Below are 23,868 nucleotides of genomic sequence, written 5' to 3'. Positions count from 1 at the left end.
TCCTGCATTCAGTGTCACTCTCCAGCTAGAGAAGCTGATGAAGCCGATCTCTGCTTCATCAGCTTCTCTGGGGGTCCCTAGGTGACATTAGGGGTCTTGGAGACCCCTGATGTCTCCATTAAGAGGACCTGTCATGTAAATTGGCTATCCCATAGGGGGCTTCTTAGCCCCCTATGTAATAGCAATAAAGTTGTGTGTTAAAAAAAAAGTAATATAAAAATTAAAGAATCATAAAAAAAAAATAAAGCATAAAAAAAAATGAAAAACTAAAACGACGATTGCGCCTATTGTGTCGCACATGTTACATATCGCCGCAAACGTCGGAGTGAGAGCAATAATTCTAGGGCCATTAATCACTGATAACACTAAACTGATGAGCAGTAAAAGCATTTTAATCGTCGCCTATGGGCGTTTTTCGTGGGCACACGCAATTTTAGGGCTTGACATGTTTGGTGTCTATTTACCCGACTTGACCCCGAATTTTATGTTTTACTAAAATTATGGGTAAGAATAAATGTTTTATAACATAACATAGGGAAACTTTTCTTGTTTTTTTTTTTTTTTTTTTTACATTTATGGTACTTTTTCATTATATAGTAAAAAAAATAAAATAACCCCCCGTGGGGGTCACAAAAGAAGTCTCTATCTGTCCCCAAACATTTTTAACATAAATTGCAAGGCTATAGTCCGGTCATGCTGACTGGTAAAATTTTTGACTGACTGGTGAGACACCGTCAAATTTTTCAAGCCCTGTATATATATGTGTGTGTGTACACAAACATACATACATACATACACACACACATAGATACATACCCCCGCGCTCAAAATACACAACATACACAAAATAAATTGGAGCTCCATCCATCTATGTCAAGACTTGGAGCTCCATCCATCTATGTCAAGACACTGGGCTTGTGGAAGACTCCTGTCTTAAGAAAGGATGGACTGAGCTCCATCGAGATGAAGGGATGATAGAGACAATAAGATGTTGATGCTTTGACTTCTCTCTGCTGCAAGGCCCGTGAGTGCCTCTATACCCACTTTGGAGATGTAGATAAAAGTTGCTCTAATGTCCCAGGTATAAGACAAAACACAGAATTCTGTTACTCAGCAAAAGCAGAAATCAGGACACCTACTTTTTTGTTACAATGTGTTGTAAGGGCTTTTATAACAAAATCTTTACCCAAATCATGCGGCTTTTCATTCAGAAATCAATAAATGTACAAAATAAAGATATTCTTCTGACCTTGTTTTTTGTAATGGCATCGGAAGCACCCAACAAAGACTGAATGCAAGCTGAGAGCGCCTCCTGAGAGAGACCTTGGAAGACTGCCCTCTGGAGAAAAAAGAAATAGAAAACTACATTAATACACTGAGTGGAATTGATCAAAACTGGAGCAGCTGTGCATGGAAACCAAATCAGCTTCTCTTTTCCATTTTCAAATCTGAACAGCACTAAATTAAAGGTGATCATACACCTTACGATTATCGGACGAAACTTTTCGTCCGATAATCGAATAGTCGTACGATTTTCGTACGACAGCCCCATCCTGCCCCGATGATCGCAAGATTAATTTAGCCGTAATTAACGAAAAGCACCTGGACGAAATGCGCTAATTGATTTGTCGTATTTTCGTTCGCGCATGCGCAGGGTAGATCGTACGACTTTTGACGGACGGAAACGCCAGCAACCTTACGACAATCGTACAATCGAGCAAAGTTTTCAAACATGCTTGACCGTCAAAAGTCGTACGATTGTACAGTAATGTCAGTTCGAGCACTACATTCACACGTACGATTGTCGTTCGAAAAGTCGATCGCATACGATTATCGTCCCATAATCGTAAGGTGTATGTGCACCTTAAAGAGAGAAGCTGATTGGTTGCTGTGCACAGCTGCTTAAGATTTTGTCTGCTCCTGTTTTGATAAATTCCCCTCATTGTATATATGAAAAAAACACAGGAATTGTTTTTTTTTTAATACAATCATATATAATGTTCACATTTGATATGAAAATACTCTCAATGAGCCCTCTGTACATTACTATAAATAATAAAACATAAAAGATTAGAAAGTTATCTTTTTAACTATATGTATCCTATGTACATGCATGTGTTTGGCATTTCACTAGTAAAGTAGGGACTCTCTTTTGACACAGTTGGTCATCTTATACATGTATTGCAATAGATGTGAACCAAGTATCCCTGCTCTTAGTACAAAGTGTGCTGAAAGTGTGTTAGGATGTTTAGCAGGGTTAAAAAGTGTTAAGATGTTTTTCAGAGTTAAAAAAAAAAAAAAAAAAAAAAAGGAGTATGAATAAGACAAAAGATCTCTAAATATAATTCGCCCAAACTAGCCATTCATCTCAAAATCATTTTTTCCTCATCTATACTTGATATCACCCTCCAGTTTATTTTAACCAACAGCATCATATCAAAGCCTACATAAATGGTGACAAAAGGGTTTAACTGTTTACTTTGCAATTCAACTTACATCAATACATCGATATAACTTGGACAGACACACCAACGTCCTCCTTACGGTAGGATACCACATACCATGCAGGTCAGCAGGTGAGATTGTACTCTGTGCTCGCGAGCCTGATGACTCTGAAGTGCCTGAAATGAAGAGCACACATTTAGTGCTAGGTGCACTATTCTGGAACACAGACAATCTTATGGCTTGGGTCAACAAGCTTTTTTTTTTACATCAGAACAGCTTCTCTCTCCATGTAGGTCAATGGGAATGCAAAAGCAGTGTAAAGTAGGTTGACACAGCTTAAAAGCAGGTCAAATACAGATAGAATGCACCTTTCAAGGTTGCATGTCAAATGCAACCTTAAAACAAGCAAGCTGCATTTAAAAAAGGTCCTTAACATCCCTGGCGGTATGATTTCTCCCAATATTCTTTGCTTTTTTGTGTCTATTTTCTTTTCCGTTTTTTTTTTTTAATTTCCCGCTGGTTGCGCCCCATGGCGACGCGGCCGCTCGCAAGGGACGGAACCCGGAAGACGGATGCCGGCATCGGCCGGAGGACACAGCGCAGCTCGTAGGGAGAAGGCAAGTGCAGCGCTGTGTATTGTGTGGCTCAGGGCTACCGCTTTTGGTACTGAAAATTAACCCCGAGCCATACTCGGGAATACCGCCAAGAAGGTTAAACATGGGGTCTGCCTGTTAAATGCAAACAAGCTATTAAGAAGGGATGCACAGATACACTTTTTTTTCCGTATCGAGTACTGTTTTATTTTGGCACCCGTCATGACTCGCCGCACAGCTTCCTGATCCCGGAAGTTCCGGAATCAGAATTGTCATCGGGAGAATTTGAGCGAGTACGAGTACTCACCCAAATACTCTGTATAGGCACCAATACCGATATTAGTATCCGTATCAGTGCATCCCTACAATTAGGTGCCCATATATGCTCCCCTACCAATAGCGGAATTAAGAGAGCTTAACTAGAAACCAAACTTAAAAGGTAGGCCTACCTCCTCCCATTACATACAGGTGAAACTCGAATAATTAGAATATCGTGCAAAGTTCATTTATTTCACTAATGCAACTTAAAAGGTGAAACTAATAAATGAGATAGGCTCATTACATGCACAGCAAGATAATTCAAGCCATGATTTGTCATAATTGTGATGATTATGGCTTACAGCTCATGAAAACCCCAAGAACCCCAAAAAAGTAGATTATTACATGCAATCAATAAAACAAGGATTGTACATAGAACAATATCGGACCTCTGAAAAGTACAAGCATGCATATGTACTCAGTACTTGGTTTGGGCCCCTTTTGCAGCACTTACTGCAATTACTTTTGCATGATATTCTAATTATTCGAGTTTCACCTGTATATGTGCTGCGTCACTTGATTAGAAGTGTAGCTGCACTTAAGAGTCCTCCTGCAAAGTCCCACAAATGCCTGTTGAGCCACTAAAGTCAGCCCCATGCAACTTCCTGTGATGGTGTGGAAATAATGCTACACTGCTCCACAATTTAGAGCAGAGTTGCCACTCTCATGTAGGCTGTGTCTGCTCAGTTGAATGAACAAATGTTGCGGGAATGTGGCTGGCAGCATGGTTACTGCTGATTCACAAGCCTGTAGCTTGTCAATCAGCACCTGGCCACACCTAGTCCCGCCCACTGCTTTCTGGATTGACAGCACTGCCTCTGTTGCCAAAACAAAGGAAGATTTCGCTCAGAGAAGGGAAATTAAGCGTTTGGTTAACTTTATGAGGCTTGCACATCAAATAATAACTGAACTAGGTACTATTGTCATACAGGAGCCTTTAGTTGTACTTTAATACTGAAAATTATGTGGATTTAATTCCAAGTGATTAAAGCGCTGCGCAAATTGTTGGCGCTATATAAATCCTGTATAATAATTAATTTCACACTGGCTTCCTCTTTGGCTGTTGTGGTCCCAAGGTGCGACTACGTAGAAAAAATTAAAAAAACAAACAATGCCAGAACCCCATACAAATATTTTATTCTTCCCCTTTTATAAAACACATGTGCAGCGGTATACACCGCTCTACACAGGAAAGCCATTCAATCCTTTTGTAGTGAAAGATTTGATGATTTTGTTTTTGATAACCACAACAGCAATTTACACTTTAGCCATTCTGAGAAAAAATTCTCAAATGCCATCACCCTGGAAACAGCACATCAAACATGATTTCACCACAAGTACTGTATATATAGAGGAGATAATGATAAAACGGCCTTTATGAAAAATTTTCATCTTCCTCTAAAAGGAGACCGAGACAGCTTAAAATTTCCTCTGTTTCTCCCCTTATGAAGTAGTATTTAATGTTTCATATAAGCAAGGACATTTTTCACATTGTCACATTGTCAATTACAAGCAAGCTGACATTTTATCAAGCCTTTCGTATGAAGCTGCAATTACATTCCCATCCTGAAGCATGAAGCAATATTACTGTAAAGTGGAGAAAAAATGATTTTGTAACCTGCACAGAGGCTGAACAAGAAAACTATTAAAGTGGAAAAAGTTAACTGACAACCTGCACCAGTTTCCTTCGGCAGAAATGGATAGAAGCAAAAAAACCTGCAGTCAGAATGGAGAAAACAGATCATTTTCTATTCAAAAATGTGCTAGCAACAATAAAAACTGATGCAGTAATGATGAAAATGTAAACGATCAGTTCACCCAGAAGTTGTATTTTAGATTTATGCGGAACATGTGGGGCAGAATTAACCCCTGGCTTCTTATGTTTTGGATGTTCCATTAATTAAATATTATTGCCGGTGTTCCTGACTCTGTTCCTTTCTGGGAGTTTTGGGTGTTCCAGCATTGTATGTTGCATCCTACATACTATAAATCACCATCCACTCCACGCTGTAGCATATGGATTGCGTGGACTATGTATGCTTTTGAAGGTAATCAAAAACACTCACTGCCCTAGTGGAGTGGGTTTTAACAGGAAAAGACGACACTTTATATTGCATGTCATAGGCCTGCACAAAAACTTGTCGAATCCACTTAGAAATAGTGGATCTGGAAACTGGAGGACCTTTTTCAGGACCTTCTGGAATGACAAAATGGCCATATGTCTGCCTAAAAGAGAACATGTCTGAAAGGAAGACCCACACCACATCCAGGCAATGGAGAAAGATATCCTTGGAGTCAATTGCAGCCAGACAAGTTCTAAAGGCGTTTTCTTTTAAAACACAGAAAATACTAGATTTAAATTCAATGGTAGGGGGCAAAGCCTAAGAGGGGAAGCAACATGAGTAATCCCTTGTATAAAAGGACGAAATCAGCAAATAACAAGTACGGGGAAGTTGAAAAAGTGTAGACACCTGATTTTGATGGTACTAAGGGCCACATGTTGTTTTACCCCCCCCCAACTGGAGGAGAGAAAAAACATGTCTGACTGTAAAGTAAACAGGGAAACTCCCAGAGGCTCACACCAGTGATAAACCTTGCCTGAAGTAGATATACCAACAGCCAATGCGAAGCCAAGTAGACGAGCTAAAAGCTTCAGCAGAGGGAACAAATGAATCAAGAAATATGGTGTCACCTGGGTGAATCTGCCATTGGATCCCCCATTCTGGAAACACTGTTCTGCTACTTGTTGAGCCAAGATGCTAGCATCCGGCATACCCCCAAAAGCAGACATATGTCTTAAAAGACCCCCAGATGGAGGCATTCCTCAGTATCTCGATGTTGTCTGCTGGAAAAAATCTGCCTGCCAGTTCACCCCAGGAATATGAACAATGGCTATATTCGAAACATGAAGCACTCCCTGGGACAGGCAAGACCATCTCCTTTGCTGCCGCAACTGGTTCAAAATCTGTTACAAAGAGAGCCCAGGCAGTTACAGCTTCAAGTTAAAAAAAAAAAGAGAAAAAAACCCCCAAAAAACAGTATCTCGAAAGACAATAGAGAAAAGTAGTTTTCAATAATGTATTATTTGAGTCATATATTTGAGTATCCTTAAAGTCCCGAGGTTTATTCTTGTTTGATTGTATTCTCCATATATAAAATTAGGCAATAGTGGGAGAGATGATCATCATAACAGCCGGAGCAGGTGAGCAGAGCCAGAAACTCAACTACAGATATTTCACCGGACGCATCTATACTGCACAAGTTGTTTTGTGTAATAAATTAAAATGTTTCAGAAATGAAATCATTTTTGGGTCACGCCTTAATGACCAAGGAAACATGTGGGTCCCGAGGTTACACAGGTTGAGAACCACTGCCTTAGAGCAGTGATGGCTAAGGTTTTTGAACACAAGTACCCAAAATCAATTTATTCCTCTCAAAGTGCCAACACTGAAAATAAGTTTGAATATGTGTTTCCCTATTTTGCCTAAGGCAGTGATGCTGAACCTTTTTTTAAACCTCAGTGCCCACACTAAATCACAATACCAAACATTTATACAAACACATATAATCACATACTCATCAAACACACACATGCATAAAAACACACTTAACACACGTAATGAAAGAAACACGCATTTAAAAAAAACACACACACCCACATTTAAAAAACACACACATACAGTGGATGGATGGATCCTGTCTGCGTCCAAGCAGGGACACCCACACGGATGTGCAGTTCGGGTGAGCATACGGCGGCGTACTCCCATAGAGAAGAACAGGTTGCTGTGTACAATCACACGCAGCACCTGTCCTTCCCGGGAATGGCCCAAAACGCCCGTGCATGCCGCACAGATCTGTACGGGCCAACACTGTGAATGAGGCCTAAAAAAAAAAGAGCTTTCCTGGAGCATTTCAGTCCCTGGTAGTGCAACTGAAGTAAACGATAAAACTATGGGTGGCAAGGCACGGTCAAAAGATCTCCAGGATAAAGTTGTAGACAGGCACAAGTCAGGAGATGGATACAAAAAAAATGTCAAAGGCTTTATCAATGCCACAGTGAAGTCTATTATTAAGAAGTGGAAGGAATTTGATACAACACAAACCCTCCCTGGATCAGTGCGTCACTCCAAACTGGATAAAAGAGCCAGGAGGTAAAAGGTCAGAGAGGCTACCAAGAGGCCTACAGCAACTCTGAAGCAATTAGAGGGATTTATGACAAAGAAATGTCATTGTGTGCATGTGACAATATCACAAATTCTCCACGTGGCTGGTATGGAAGGGTTTCAGGAAAAAAAAGCCACTCCTCAAGAAAGGCCACATTCAGTCACGACTGAGCTTTGCCAAAACGCACCTTGAAGATTCTGAGGCCAAATGGAAAAAGGTGTTCTGGTCAAATGAGACTAAAATTGAATTGTTTGGCCTCAACACCAAACCATATGTCTGGCCATAAATCCAATACAGATCACCATCCAAATAACACCATTCTTAAAGTAAAGCATGGAGGTGGTAATATCCTGTTATGGGGGTGTTTCTCTGCAGCAGGGACTGGAGCACTTGTCAGGATAGAAGGAGAAATGGATGAGGCAAAATACCATCAAATTCTTGAGGAAAACCGGCTGCCCTCTGCCAGAAAGTTGTCAATGGGAAGAAGGTTTACCATCCAACATGACAACGACCCAAAGCACACAGCAAAAATTACCACACAGTGGTTGAAGGAGAAAAAAGGTAAATGTCCTTGAATGGCCTAATCATAGCCCAGACTTAAACCCCATTGCAAATCTGTGGAATGACTTGAAGACTGCAGTCCACAAACGGTCACCAACAAATTTAACTGAACTTGATCAGTTCTGCAAAGAAGAGTGGGCAAATATTGCAAAGTCTAGATGTGCAAAGTTAGAAGAGACATATCCCAATGGCCTAAATACTATAATTAAAGCAAAAAGGTGGTTCAACAAACTACTGACACAAGGGGGTGATCCTCTTTCCAATTCAGTGATTCTAGTTTTGATTTTTTTTTTTTCCCCCTGACATGTTGGTGTTATATCTTTCACTTGGATACTATAGGTTTCAGTGAGTAAATACAGCAGGATAAAACAAAAAAACTGTGTCTGCTTTCATTTCTGGGTGCAAATCAACAAAATGTGATTATTCTAAAGGGGGCGATTCTTTTCTATACCAACTGTATCTTCATTTTTTTTAAAAACACACACACAAATTAAAAATTAATCATTTTAAAAAATGACCCCCTCTCTTGCTTACCTGTTTTGCAGGGAGGAGCTGCATCCCTGGTGGTCCAGTGGGATACTCTGGGCTTATCCCTGGTGGTCCAGTGGGATACTCTGGGCTTATCCCTGGTGGTCCAGTGGAGAATTAGTGTGATCTGCATCTCTGGCTGAAGCAGACCATACTAAATCGCTCTTTCCTTTGAGCAGAGGCACCACGAGGGAGCGATTAGTATGGTATGCATCAGAAAGAGATACAGATCATACTGATCCTCAACTGGACCACCAAGGGATGATTTTCATGTAATATATTGCCGGTTCGGCAATATAAATAGGATCTGGGCACATTCCAGGTTTAAAGATGGCCAGCACCATTCGTGGCAGCCACCTTTAAAAACTTAATGAGACTCCGAGACCTGTGGGACACCGGAGGCCTGCATGCAGCACCCCACCTGGAGTGTGCAGGCCCCGGCACCTAGGCTCGCGTGCCACCAGAGTGGCCTCTGTGTGCTCTCTGTGGTACACGTGCCGTAGGTTTGCCATCACTTGCCTGGAGACTCCTAAAATTGTCAGGTAGTTTGACTCTAGCCTGACCCTTCAAGTTATGCTACAACATTAAAGTATGCCATCTGTAGACCCAACAGTATGTGAGAGGAAATCTCCCCAATCACATCTCCAAATACAGCATTGGGATTTAAATATAAAAAGTTTTTTGGAAGAGCAAGGTTTTTCTAAATGCCTCTTAGCACATGGAATTTTTGGCTGTGATACCACAGAATTGCCCACAAATCCATTGCTACATGAAAACAATTACATAGAGTAAAAGATAAATTACATTGTGGGGAAAAGGCTGCAGCTAGCAGCACAAATGTGGGCAGTTGATTTCTGCACTCCACAGCCAGACAGCTTACTCAGATTAGTTGAGTCTATTCCACTACCTACTGCAGATTTCCAGTGACAAGCTGACATGGAGAGTGTATCAATAATTAAAGCATACCACTTTTAATGAGGTTGTTGGAGTCTGGATCTTCTAAACGAACATCAGAAAAGGAAGCCTCTGTAGACTGCAACCTTTTTTGTTCCTCTTTGAGACTCTCTGCAATTTGCTGTACAAGACAAAAAATGTTACAATAAATATTAACTAAACCGTTATTTGTTAGCTGACATGTTCTGCCAAGGTTTATACAGTACCCTCGGCACTGTGCTAGTGGGTGTAATTCTCAAAAACACAATATCAACGAATATGGTGCTGTGGGAGAAATTTTTGATCGAAAAGGTAAACTATAGACATGTGCGCCAGCCAAAAAATTTGTTTAGTTTCGGATTTTTCATTATTTGGTTTTTGGGATTCAGGTCTGAAAGTCGATTTGTTTCAGCATTTGGAGGAAATACAAATTTCCGTTAATTTCGTTAGCCGTAGGATCTAAGAACAAATTTTCGTTGCAGCTAAGTGACATCAGACATAAGGAAAAAAAAATGACTTTTACATTCCGCAGAAGGAACTAAAAAAAAAACGTGAGGTTCCCCCCCTAAAAGTCATACCAGATCCTTTAGGTCAAGTAGGAATTTTAAGGGGGACTCCCAGACCAAAGAAAAGAAAAAAAAAAAAAGTGGGGTCCTCCCTAAAATTCCAAACCAGACCCTTAATCTGGACACTGACCTAGCAGGGCAGGAAAGGGGAGGGAAGCGAGCGAGTATTTGATCGGGATCCAGGGGCCGAACTACTTGAAGGTGGCCACCGACACTGTGTGTGCCAACAGCATCATCAAGATGAAGCAGGATGTGGATAAATAGCTCAAGATGAGCGAGAAGATCCTTCTTTTGCATGTGGGAGAGGCTGGAGATACTGTGCAATTTGCAGAGTACATTCAGAAGAATGTGCAGTTTTACAAAATGAGAAATGGATATGAACTGTCTCACAGTGCAGCTGCAAAGTTCACATGCAGACACTTGGCCGACTACATTAGGAGCAGGACTCCTTACTATGTTAACCTGCTGTTGGCAGGTTACGATGAGCATTGAGGGCCCTTCCTTGTATTACATAGGATTACCTAGCAGGTCTGGAAAAAGCACCATTTGCAGCTTATGGCTATGGAGTCCTCCTCATTCTCAGCATCCTGGATCGCTACTACAAGCCAGATCTCACATAAGAGGCAGTAGATCTTCTTAAGAAATGTATAGCAGAGCAGGTTTATCTTGAGCCTTCCGTTATTCACTGTGCAGGTCATCGATCAGGATGGAATCCACGATTTGGATAACATTCCGGCACGGAGTATATAATCCTCCCCTACCTGACAGTCTATTTTTTACATGGATTTCTACTGCTTTTGGAAATTATCCTCAATACATTAATCCCAGGATGGCAAGGCTTGGGATATGTGAAACGCAACAAAAAAAAATAGTTTCAAAGGCAATTTCTAATTTCTGTTTATATGTCTTCATCAAATGATCATTTTATTCTTTCCAGGTTTGGGATAAATGTACTTTAAACCTATCTCTGGGGAAAAACTGCCCCATAATGCAAGGGTTAACTGCTCATTTGTGTCTAGGAGTATTGTGTAAAGGACTTTTACTTGCCTGAATCCCAATCGCCCAACAGTTGTCAGTCACCTGTCTCCCCTGCACTCTGGCTTGTGGACTGTCCCTCAGCATCAGTGGGCCTCTGACCACTGGAGTGCAGGGGAGAAGAGGCTGTGGGCGCCGGTCTTGAAATCTAGCCTATGGGAGCGAAGATCAGGTAAGTCAAATTCCTTTACACACGACCCCTAGACAAAAACGAGCAGTCAACCCATGCAGTCCAGCCCTAGTACAATGGTAGTTTTTCCTGAAGACACTTTAAAAATCAACTGCTACAGAACAGAAATGCCTTTGCATAGTCATTATTTCAGCATACATTCCGATTCCCAATCAGGTAATTTTTACTCTTTCTTTAAAAAAAAGAAGGAACGCAAAAAGGATATTCACATAGATGTAATCAATTTGTGCAGGCACATACTCGATACCTCTTGCTGGATATTTTCCATACTACAGACAATTACCAGTTTGCGATCCATTGTTAAAACTGGTATTGTTTAGTTATGTAGAACATACCTCCATCATCTCCAGCTTGTCAGGATAGGCAAGGTCTCCTGGAGCTGGCTTGTAACCCAGGATATCTGTCTGGATGTATATGTGTGTCCTATAAACAAGTCTTTCCTGTACGTCCTCCAACATCTGTTTCACCACAGCATCAAAGGCACCCAGTTGACAAACTGATACAAATGAAACAAATAAGTTAATGGAAAAGATATAAAAACTCTTCAGGGTAGTTTCATGAAGCAAAACAAATACAAAACAATCAACGAAAAAACAGAAGCAAGTCAAATGCAGTATGCTCTTCTGTTGCTTTGACTCTACATTAGAATTGCTTTGACCTGCATTTGCCTAGTTTCTGAGGTAGTTGTGATTAGCTTACAAGTGACTTCAGGCTGCTATTAAGTTGCACCTGAGATGCTTGGCATTTATTTTGGGGTTTTTTGTCTTATGAGGAGTGCAAGCAAGTCAGAAGCAGACAAATGCCCATGTACACAAGCCCTACAAATTTAGAACATAGCTCCTCGAGGATCCAAATCACAGGGTTCTGTTGAAACCAGCAAAATATTACTAAAACAGCCACCACACAACATTACCCAAAGGGAATGCAGTTTATTTTCCTTCCTTAATAGATTTTCTTTCATGTGGTGGTATACTAACACTAATAAAATGGAGAAAAGATACTAAATACCACTCAAGGCCAACATATTTGAGAACAAAAAAATGACAGGCATGTAGATTTAGGTATCTTGTTTTCTGCCTATACATACACTGCATATGTAAAGCTAACATACGGGTTGATTTGAGCTTTATTAGGAAATAGGATTTTTGTATTCACCATAAAACCCTTTTCTTGGAGTCCATTGATGAACACAGGAAATCTTAGAATCTAGAAAACCCGCCCACAACCGCCGTGCCTAGGTTTTCTCGCAAAGTAGTACTGACAGCATGAAAGAATCATTGAGGGGACTGTCCACACGTTTTTATTTTAATTTTTTTAAATATTTAATTTTTATTCTTGATAAACTTTAATTTTTTTTTAATTCATTTACTTTCAGCAAAATATATATTGCTGAATACTGCACAAGTTGTTTTGTGTAATAAATTAAAATGTTTCAGAAATGAAATCATTTTTGGGTCACGCCTTAATGACCAAGGAAACATGTGGGTCCCGAGGTTACACAGGTTGAGAACCACTGCCTTAGAGCAGTGATGGCTAAGGTTTTTGAACACAAGTACCCAAAATCAATTTATTCCTCTCAAAGTGCCAACACTGAAAATAAGTTTGAATATGTGTTTCCCTATTTTGCCTAAGGCAGTGATGCTGAACCTTTTTTTAAACCTCAGTGCCCACACTAAATCACAATACCAAACATTTATACAAACACATATAATCACATACTCATCAAACACACACATGCATAAAAACACACTTAACACACGTAATGAAAGAAACACGCATTTAAAAAAAACACACACACCCACATTTAAAAAACACACACATACAGTGGATGGATGGATCCTGTCTGCGTCCAAGCAGGGACACCCACACGGATGTGCAGTTCGGGTGAGCATACGGCGGCGTACTCCCATAGAGAAGAACAGGTTGCTGTGTACAATCACACGCAGCACCTGTCCTTCCCGGGAATGGCCCAAAACGCCCGTGCATGCCGCACAGATCTGTACGGGCCAACACTGTGAATGAGGCCTAAAAAAAAAAGAGCTTTCCTGGAGCATTTCAGTCCCTGGTAGTGCAACTGAAGTAAACGATAAAACTATGGGTGGCAAGGCACGGTCAAAAGATCTCCAGGATAAAGTTGTAGACAGGCACAAGTCAGGAGATGGATACAAAAAAAATGTCAAAGGCTTTATCAATGCCACAGTGAAGTCTATTATTAAGAAGTGGAAGGAATTTGATACAACACAAACCCTCCCTGGATCAGTGCGTCACTCCAAACTGGATAAAAGAGCCAGGAGGTAAAAGGTCAGAGAGGCTACCAAGAGGCCTACAGCAACTCTGAAGCAATTAGAGGGATTTATGACAAAGAAATGTCATTGTGTGCATGTGACAATATCACAAATTCTCCACGTGGCTGGTATGGAAGGGTTTCAGGAAAAAAAAGCCACTCCTCAAGAAAGGCCACATTCAGTCACGACTGAGCTTTGCCAAAACGCACCTTGAAGATTCTGAGGCCAAATGGAAAAAGGTGTTCTGGTCAAATGAGACTAAAATTGAATTGTTTGGCCTCAACACCAAACCATATGTCTGGCCATAAATCCAATACAGATCACCATCCAAATAACACCATTCTTAAAGTAAAGCATGGAGGTGGTAATATCCTGTTATGGGGGTGTTTCTCTGCAGCAGGGACTGGAGCACTTGTCAGGATAGAAGGAGAAATGGATGAGGCAAAATACCATCAAATTCTTGAGGAAAACCTGCTGCCCTCTGCCAGAAAGTTGTCAATGGGAAGAAGGTTTACCATCCAACATGACAACGACCCAAAGCACACAGCAAAAATTACCACACAGTGGTTGAAGGAGAAAAAAGGTAAATGTCCTTGAATGGCCTAATCATAGCCCAGACTTAAACCCCATTGCAAATCTGTGGAATGACTTGAAGACTGCAGTCCACAAACGGTCACCAACAAATTTAACTGAACTTGATCAGTTCTGCAAAGAAGAGTGGGCAAATATTGCAAAGTCTAGATGTGCAAAGTTAGAAGAGACATATCCCAATGGCCTAAATACTATAATTAAAGCAAAAAGGTGGTTCAACAAACTACTGACACAAGGGGGTGATCCTCTTTCCAATTCAGTGATTCTAGTTTTGATTTTTTTTTTTTCCCCCTGACATGTTGGTGTTATATCTTTCACTTGGATACTATAGGTTTCAGTGAGTAAATACAGCAGGATAAAACAAAAAAACTGTGTCTGCTTTCATTTCTGGGTGCAAATCAACAAAATGTGATTATTCTAAAGGGGGCGATTCTTTTCTATACCAACTGTATCTTCATTTTTTTTAAAAACACACACACAAATTAAAAATTAATCATTTTAAAAAATGACCCCCTCTCTTGCTTACCTGTTTTGCAGGGAGGAGCTGCATCCCTGGTGGTCCAGTGGGATACTCTGGGCTTATCCCTGGTGGTCCAGTGGGATACTCTGGGCTTATCCCTGGTGGTCCAGTGGAGAATTAGTGTGATCTGCATCTCTGGCTGAAGCAGACCATACTAAATCGCTCTTTCCTTTGAGCAGAGGCACCACGAGGGAGCGATTAGTATGGTATGCATCAGAAAGAGATACAGATCATACTGATCCTCAACTGGACCACCAAGGGATGATTTTCATGTAATATATTGCCGGTTCGGCAATATAAATAGGATCTGGGCACATTCCAGGTTTAAAGATGGCCAGCACCATTCGTGGCAGCCACCTTTAAAAACTTAATGAGACTCCGAGACCTGTGGGACACCGGAGGCCTGCATGCAGCACCCCACCTGGAGTGTGCAGGCCCCGGCACCTAGGCTCGCGTGCCACCAGAGTGGCCTCTGTGTGCTCTCTGTGGTACACGTGCCGTAGGTTTGCCATCACTTGCCTGGAGACTCCTAAAATTGTCAGGTAGTTTGACTCTAGCCTGACCCTTCAAGTTATGCTACAACATTAAAGTATGCCATCTGTAGACCCAACAGTATGTGAGAGGAAATCTCCCCAATCACATCTCCAAATACAGCATTGGGATTTAAATATAAAAAGTTTTTTGGAAGAGCAAGGTTTTTCTAAATGCCTCTTAGCACATGGAATTTTTGGCTGTGATACCACAGAATTGCCCACAAATCCATTGCTACATGAAAACAATTACATAGAGTAAAAGATAAATTACATTGTGGGGAAAAGGCTGCAGCTAGCAGCACAAATGTGGGCAGTTGATTTCTGCACTCCACAGCCAGACAGCTTACTCAGATTAGTTGAGTCTATTCCACTACCTACTGCAGATTTCCAGTGACAAGCTGACATGGAGAGTGTATCAATAATTAAAGCATACCACTTTTAATGAGGTTGTTGGAGTCTGGATCTTCTAAACGAACATCAGAAAAGGAAGCCTCTGTAGACTGCAACCTTTTTTGTTCCTCTTTGAGACTCTCTGCAATTTGCTGTACAAGACAAAAAATGTTACAATAAATATTAACTAAACCGTTATTTGTTAGCTGACATGTTCTGCCAAGGTTTATACAGTACCCTCGGCACTGTGCTAGTGGGTGTAATTCTCAAAAACACAATATCAACGAATATGGTGCTGTGGGAGAAATTTTTGATCGAAAAGGTAAACTATAGACATGTGCGCCAGCCAAAAAATTTGTTTAGTTTCGGATTTTTCATTATTTGGTTTTTGGGATTCAGGTCTGAAAGTCGATTTGTTTCAGCATTTGGAGGAAATACAAATTTCCGTTAATTTCGTTAGCCGTAGGATCTAAGAACAAATTTTCGTTGCAGCTAAGTGACATCAGACATAAGGAAAAAAAAATGACTTTTACATTCCGCAGAAGGAACTAAAAAAAAAACGTGAGGTTCCCCCCCTAAAAGTCATACCAGATCCTTTAGGTCAAGTAGGAATTTTAAGGGGGACTCCCAGACCAAAGAAAAGAAAAAAAAAAAAAGTGGGGTCCTCCCTAAAATTCCAAACCAGACCCTTAATCTGGACACTGACCTAGCAGGGCAGGAAAGGGGAGGGAAGCGAGCGAGTATTTGATCGGGATCCAGGGGCCGAACTACTTGAAGGTGGCCACCGACACTGTGTGTGCCAACAGCATCATCAAGATGAAGCAGGATGTGGATAAATAGCTCAAGATGAGCGAGAAGATCCTTCTTTTGCATGTGGGAGAGGCTGGAGATACTGTGCAATTTGCAGAGTACATTCAGAAGAATGTGCAGTTTTACAAAATGAGAAATGGATATGAACTGTCTCACAGTGCAGCTGCAAAGTTCACATGCAGACACTTGGCCGACTACATTAGGAGCAGGACTCCTTACTATGTTAACCTGCTGTTGGCAGGTTACGATGAGCATTGAGGGCCCTTCCTTGTATTACATAGGATTACCTAGCAGGTCTGGAAAAAGCACCATTTGCAGCTTATGGCTATGGAGTCCTCCTCATTCTCAGCATCCTGGATCGCTACTACAAGCCAGATCTCACATAAGAGGCAGTAGATCTTCTTAAGAAATGTATAGCAGAGCAGGTTTATCTTGAGCCTTCCGTTATTCACTGTGCAGGTCATCGATCAGGATGGAATCCACGATTTGGATAACATTCCGGCACGGAGTATATAATCCTCCCCTACCTGACAGTCTATTTTTTACATGGATTTCTACTGCTTTTGGAAATTATCCTCAATACATTAATCCCAGGATGGCAAGGCTTGGGATATGTGAAACGCAACAAAAAAAAATAGTTTCAAAGGCAATTTCTAATTTCTGTTTATATGTCTTCATCAAATGATCATTTTATTCTTTCCAGGTTTGGGATAAATGTACTTTAAACCTATCTCTGGGGAAAAACTGCCCCATAATGCAAGGGTTAACTGCTCATTTGTGTCTAGGAGTATTGTGTAAAGGACTTTTACTTGCCTGAATCCCAATCGCCCAACAGTTGTCAGTCACCTGTCTCCCCTGCACTCTGGCTTGTGGACTGTCCCTCAGCATCAGTGGGCCTCTGACCACTGGAGTGCAGGGGAGAAGAGGCTGTGGGCGCCGGTCTTGAAATCTAGCCTATGGGAGCGAAGATCAGGTAAGTCAAATTCCTTTACACACGACCCCTAGACAAAAACGAGCAGTCAACCCATGCAGTCCAGCCCTAGTACAATGGTAGTTTTTCCTGAAGACACTTTAAAAATCAACTGCTACAGAACAGAAATGCCTTTGCATAGTCATTATTTCAGCATACATTCCGATTCCCAATCAGGTAATTTTTACTCTTTCTTTAAAAAAAAGAAGGAACGCAAAAAGGATATTCACATAGATGTAATCAATTTGTGCAGGCACATACTCGATACCTCTTGCTGGATATTTTCCATACTACAGACAATTACCAGTTTGCGATCCATTGTTAAAACTGGTATTGTTTAGTTATGTAGAACATACCTCCATCATCTCCAGCTTGTCAGGATAGGCAAGGTCTCCTGGAGCTGGCTTGTAACCCAGGATATCTGTCTGGATGTATATGTGTGTCCTATAAACAAGTCTTTCCTGTACGTCCTCCAACATCTGTTTCACCACAGCATCAAAGGCACCCAGTTGACAAACTGATACAAATGAAACAAATAAGTTAATGGAAAAGATATAAAAACTCTTCAGGGTAGTTTCATGAAGCAAAACAAATACAAAACAATCAACGAAAAAACAGAAGCAAGTCAAATGCAGTATGCTCTTCTGTTGCTTTGACTCTACATTAGAATTGCTTTGACCTGCATTTGCCTAGTTTCTGAGGTAGTTGTGATTAGCTTACAAGTGACTTCAGGCTGCTATTAAGTTGCACCTGAGATGCTTGGCATTTATTTTGGGGTTTTTTGTCTTATGAGGAGTGCAAGCAAGTCAGAAGCAGACAAATGCCCATGTACACAAGCCCTACAAATTTAGAACATAGCTCCTCGAGGATCCAAATCACAGGGTTCTGTTGAAACCAGCAAAATATTACTAAAACAGCCACCACACAACATTACCCAAAGGGAATGCAGTTTATTTTCCTTCCTTAATAGATTTTCTTTCATGTGGTGGTATACTAACACTAATAAAATGGAGAAAAGATACTAAATACCACTCAAGGCCAACATATTTGAGAACAAAAAAATGACAGGCATGTAGATTTAGGTATCTTGTTTTCTGCCTATACATACACTGCATATGTAAAGCTAACATACGGGTTGATTTGAGCTTTATTAGGAAATAGGATTTTTGTATTCACCATAAAACCCTTTTCTTGGAGTCCATTGATGAACACAGGAAATCTTAGAATCTAGAAAACCCGCCCACAACCGCCGTGCCTAGGTTTTCTCGCAAAGTAGTACTGACAGCATGAAAGAATCATTGAGGGGACTGACTACACCTCAAAGAGCCGCATAAGGGCTCTATCGCCCGAAGATGGAATCAGATGAGGCCTGAATTTCCACCTGGTTAATGTTAAGAAATAAAAGTAGACGACCAGGTGCTAGCCTTGCAAACTGGAAATAGTTGTACGTTGACAAAGAGGAACTCGCAGATCTAGTAGAGTGTGCCTTGATAGGTACAAGGTGAAACCTGATCCTTAAAACTGTGAGCATGGCTGCCCGAGCCACCTAGAGATAGTGAACAGAGAATCAGTCCTCCTAAGAACAATGGCTAAGAAATAGACTCTCACACTCTCTTAAGCAAATCCACACAATGGAGGGAAATTTCCTTTTGGTGAACTTGAGCCAAATGGGAGGACAATGTTCTTGTTAAGGTGAAAGGCAAAAAAATACCTAGGCAAGAAGGAAGTCCTGGGCCTCAACACCTTTTTCCTAATGCAAACAAGAAAGGGTACCTGTTCAGACACTTGCCTAGTAAAGGTAATGGCTACAATAAACACCAACTGTGGTTTAGAGTAGAGAGAGGAATGTCTCTGATGGGTTTACGTGATGATGTTTAAAGTGCAGAAGGAACCAGATTCAGATCTCATAGAGTCACAGGGGAAGCTACATGGGAGATTTTGTGTACAAAGGTCTAAATCGAAGAGTCAAATACCAACATTCTCTGAAACACAATAGACTAAGCAGAAACCAGGCCCTCAAAGTACTGAGAGCCAAATGGTGGTCCAGACACAGCTGCAGGAAAAAGAGGATTTGTGCCACGGATTAACTCCAAGGGTGGAAATCCAAAGTGAAGTATGCCTTCTATGTATGACGATAAACCTTACAAGAAGTAACCTTACTAGCTGTTAACCTTGTAGGAAACATCCATTCAGAGATGCCCCTGATTCGTGCTGGTAAAATCAGCTGTAAAGAAGAATGGCAAAATGACACTCGGGACAGAAGATCGTGTTCATTTCACAAAGCCCACAGATCATCTGCCAGGAGTCTAACCAGGATGGTGTACCACATCTACTTGGGCCAGTCCAGAGCAATGGGGATCACCAAAATGCCCCATATTTCAATCCTGTGAAGCAGACAAGGAAGACATTTTAATAGACGGAAAATATATAAATCAGGGTATCCCTGTACCTGGAGACAAAACTGTCCAATTACCCCACCTAAAACACAGGACCTGGTACACCTCTGGGCATAGAGTATTGATCGGGAGACCGAAAGGCTGGCATCTGTCATGGGGATCTTTGAAAATTTGGGAATGAAGGAATTCCTTGGTTCCAGAGCTGGCTTCCTGAACCATGAGGCCAGGGTCAACAAGGCTCTGTTGACAACAAATTCACTTGTCCCATGACCACTGTGCATCAGAAAAGCAAGTTCTCCAAGTTACCTCCACACTGGAAAGTAGGGGCTCACCTGCATGTTGAGAAATGCGTGTCTGTGGATTAGGCAGACTGAGTGCTAGACCTAGAAGGTGGACTTCGGACCATGGCTTGCCGAGGGCCTTTTGTAACAGTCAGAGAGAACGAGAAGACTTAATCTTTTCCTTGGGCTTTTTGCACTGAGGAAAATGGGTGCTCTTTTAGTTAGTAACATCCTAGTTAAATTACATCTACAAACAACCTGAAGAAGCCTTGTTCCTTAAAGACCAAATAGAACAAATGCATTTGATACAATAAGTCAGCAGTCCAGCACAATAACTGGGATGCCCATGCATGAGCACTGACAGAAGAACCATGCAATAGCAAAATTGGGAACATTTTAGCGGACCAGAAGGCGAAATAAAAAATGACAGCCATTTCTCCATGCATACTTTATGGTTTGGAGAAGGTACACAAGCAGGAGCTGCCAATGCTACTATTGTAAAGGGTAAATCAGACTGTCACAAAGGAGAAAATAAAAACTCTCAGGTGTAGACTTATTAGTTACAAACCTAAATTGTGGTCTGAAACAGACCAAGCCCTGCATTGCGCTTGCTTAAGCAGAGCAACTCCACATCTGATCGAGAGCGACAAAAGTGAAGGCCAAACAAAAAAGGTTAGGACCCAAACTAAACCCTACGGCCCAAATGTATTACAGTACTAGAGCTGCAGCTAACTATTATTTTCAAAATCGATTAGTTCTATAGAGGAATACAAATACCAGCAATACATTATAGAGCACCATGTGGGGGGGAGTGCAGGCTTACCTGAGCAGTCTTCCAGCAACTTGCTTCTGAGATAGGGCCTGTCTATCAGCGATTGTCATCCCCCCACCTGCTCCTCCTTACTTCTTCACTTCTTTTCCCCGCGTCCCTGTGCTGATCGTGGATGTGGAAGGGCGGTGAGTGTGAAGCGGGGAGGAGGTGCGGCGTGTGGAGCGTGGGTGCGGGCGGGTCTGGCAGCAGCGAGGGTGAGAGGAGGTGCGGCGCGTACCGTGTGTGGAGCCGTGAACAGGGCCAACTAACTAGAAGCCGATTAATCGATGATTGAAAAAGTTGACAACTTTTTCAATAATCGATTATAATCGATTATGTCGATTAGTTGTTGCAGCCCTATACAGTACCAAAGGTAAAGAGGTGGCCTGTAACAGGGCTCCATTCAGTACCGAAGTACAGTACTAAAGAACACATATTGGCCACAGAGAAGGAAGGAAATCCAGCACTTAACATCTTCCCTAGGGTATGTGGAGCTGCAGGGGACAAATGCACATGAGAAACCGTGCATTTGTCACTCCTGTGGCCCAAAGCCAGAGGCAGCTGTGCCCGCTCCATCCCATCTGTCCCTTCAATGAGCCTTGGGGGGAAAAATCACTGAGGGGATCAGTGCCTGGCAGTCACAACTCTATACCTGGAGAAGCTGTGAGCTGAGCAATCAACAGTTACATGCTCACTCAGCTCTTGGTATACACCTGGCACGTAACAGCTGCAGTGCCCTACACTAGCTCTAAGTATCAGGAAGACTATATGTTTACTCTCCAAATACTTCTCCTTTAAACACTCAACATCAAAATACACTATGGGGTCTATTCAAAAAAGGGTGAAGAGTTTGGAGAAGGCAGGAAAAGTGAACAATCTAGGACAACATAGCTGAACTGGAAAAATTCTCTCATTCAGCTCACTTTCCAATTCAGCTATGTTGTCCAAGATGGTTCACTTCTCCAAACTCTTCACCCTTTTGTGAATAGACCCCTATATGATTAACCTGTATGAGGGCCTTCATCGGCTTAGCATGGATAAGAGCCGATAGCTGGCAGTGATACATAATTATGAAATACAGATTACTTCATGAATGACAGCCCATGAGATAAAAAGGCCACAGAATATAGACAATATAAAAACAACGATAAAAGGGATGCGTTACCATTGTTTTGCACATGATCTTCAAGCATTTCAATCTTTAGTATACCACAAAGTTCTGACAAAGTTTCTAAATGAGCTACGTGAATGATCAACGGTCGTAAAACATCATACAGAGACAGGCACAGTTTCTCCAAAAGTTCACTGTAATAAAAAAACAAAAATAAAAAACAATCCAGTTATCCACAAACATAAAAATCAAATCCCAAGAGTTTCACAAAGGCCATACAAATCTCAGGACATAGGTCTGTTCAATCTACTAAAAGGGCTTATATCCAAGGGCATTGCAGGTCAGCAAAATCTCATCAATTCTAATTAAGCAGTACACTTGGCAATCCTCAGGTGGCATTTGACCTGCTTTGCACTGTGTTTCTTTGGATACAGAATGCCCTATTACAATGTGTTTAAACTGCAAGCAAGGCAGGTCAAATGCAGTCTTTTCTTGTCAAATGCAGCATTTGACATTTGAATGCATGCTTTTGCACAGCATATGCATCTTCGAAAAGAACACTCATCAACATGAACCCTAAATGTATTTAGTGAAATCTCCATAGTGGGTTTGGTGAATGAGCTGTCATAGCTGGTAAATATCACTCAGCAGCTGTTTGCTATGCCAAAGGTCTGTCATTTCTGAAGCTCTAAAATGTATATTATTTGTGCATACAGTTAATTTATTTATCGAGTGCAGGACTGGAAAATTACATTTTTGTATATACCACTTGGTCAGAAAGAAGTATGCGTTAAAGCCACCTAAGTTCCAGGCCGTATTCCTACTATTATAATGTAGCTTGTGTTATGACTTTACAGTTGAACTTTAAGGGGCGATTTACACTTCAGTAAACCGTTCAGCCATGTGTTAACATGCGTTGCTTTAGGGCAGCCCATTCATTATGGATAATGGATCAAAAAACTTGCATGGCCCTTTTTTTTTGCAACGCAGCACAATGCACATCGTGGTATGTTCATCGTGGTGCACTCTACTGTACAGTGCTACTGCAATGCACCACACACAGAGCAGGTGTGTAGTGGGAATGTGCAAGTGTGAATGGCTCCTGACATGTCACAATATAAAACAACTGTAAGGCCTAATTTCACACACAACACAAGAGCAAAATTGTATATTGCGTATATACGCATGTATACACATATGCACGCATATGTGCGTATATGCGTGCACTATATGCAATCCCAGAATGTATCATTCATAATAGAAATTTCAATGAAGTGTACACGTATACGTGCGCAAAACACACGTATATGCGTGTAAAATACGCAGAAATGCGCTGCCCGGACACATCTCAGTTCCATTCTGTTTTTGCGCATTTTTTCGCTACGCAAATATACGGCTCTATACGCAGCTATGTAATAGGGAGATGAACTCTTGATACTCTTGACAGCTCTTATCTCAGTGTCTCTGCACTTTCCAGACACAAGCTAGGTCACAGGAATGCAGAGGGAGGAGGCATGCTCTCACAGGAATGCACACAGGCAATAGAAATGGAAGGGGAGCCTTGTTTTGTGTTGGGAAAGTGCAGAGACAATAATATTAGTTGTTAACCCCTTCGTGACTGACGACGTACAGTGTTTAAACAGACTCCCGGCGACTTTTGCCGCCGGGAGTCTGTTTAAACTTGTAGAGCCGACTGTCGGCTTTACAACAGAAGCGATCCTGGCGACTTACCTGTCGCCAGATCGCTTCTGCGTCCCGAAGAAGGGGCCGCCCCCCCCCCCGCCGGACACCCACGCTGTGCTTCCCGGGCTCTGTTGCCCCTCCTACGGGCCCGGGA

The 23,868-nt window shown here is 41.5% G+C and overlaps 1 protein-coding gene and 1 pseudogene across 1 annotated transcript in view; one reads left to right on the top strand and one right to left on the bottom strand.

The window, feature by feature from the left end:
* Positions 1–23,868, bottom strand: part of COG3 (component of oligomeric golgi complex 3) — a 77,394-nt gene that overhangs the window by 25,781 nt on the left and 27,745 nt on the right. Inside the window, exons 12-16 of the mRNA XM_018565292.1 lie at positions 22,086–22,225; positions 17,789–17,949; positions 15,696–15,804; positions 2,497–2,621; positions 1,250–1,339 (exon numbers count right to left, since the gene is read on the bottom strand). Coding sequence (XP_018420794.1) covers positions 1,250–1,339; positions 2,497–2,621; positions 15,696–15,804; positions 17,789–17,949; positions 22,086–22,225 — 625 coding nt within the window. The remainder of the gene's footprint in view (positions 1–1,249; positions 1,340–2,496; positions 2,622–15,695; positions 15,805–17,788; positions 17,950–22,085; positions 22,226–23,868) is intronic.
* On the top strand, positions 16,397–16,978 carry LOC108794279 (annotated as a pseudogene).

This window comes from Nanorana parkeri, unplaced genomic scaffold (genome assembly GCF_000935625.1).
Source record: "Nanorana parkeri isolate BGI_ZX_2015 unplaced genomic scaffold, ASM93562v1 scaffold829, whole genome shotgun sequence".
NCBI lineage: Eukaryota > Metazoa > Chordata > Amphibia > Anura > Dicroglossidae > Nanorana > Nanorana parkeri.
The sequence above is the reverse complement of the archived record's forward strand: the minus strand, read 5'-3'. Positions and strand labels throughout refer to the sequence as shown.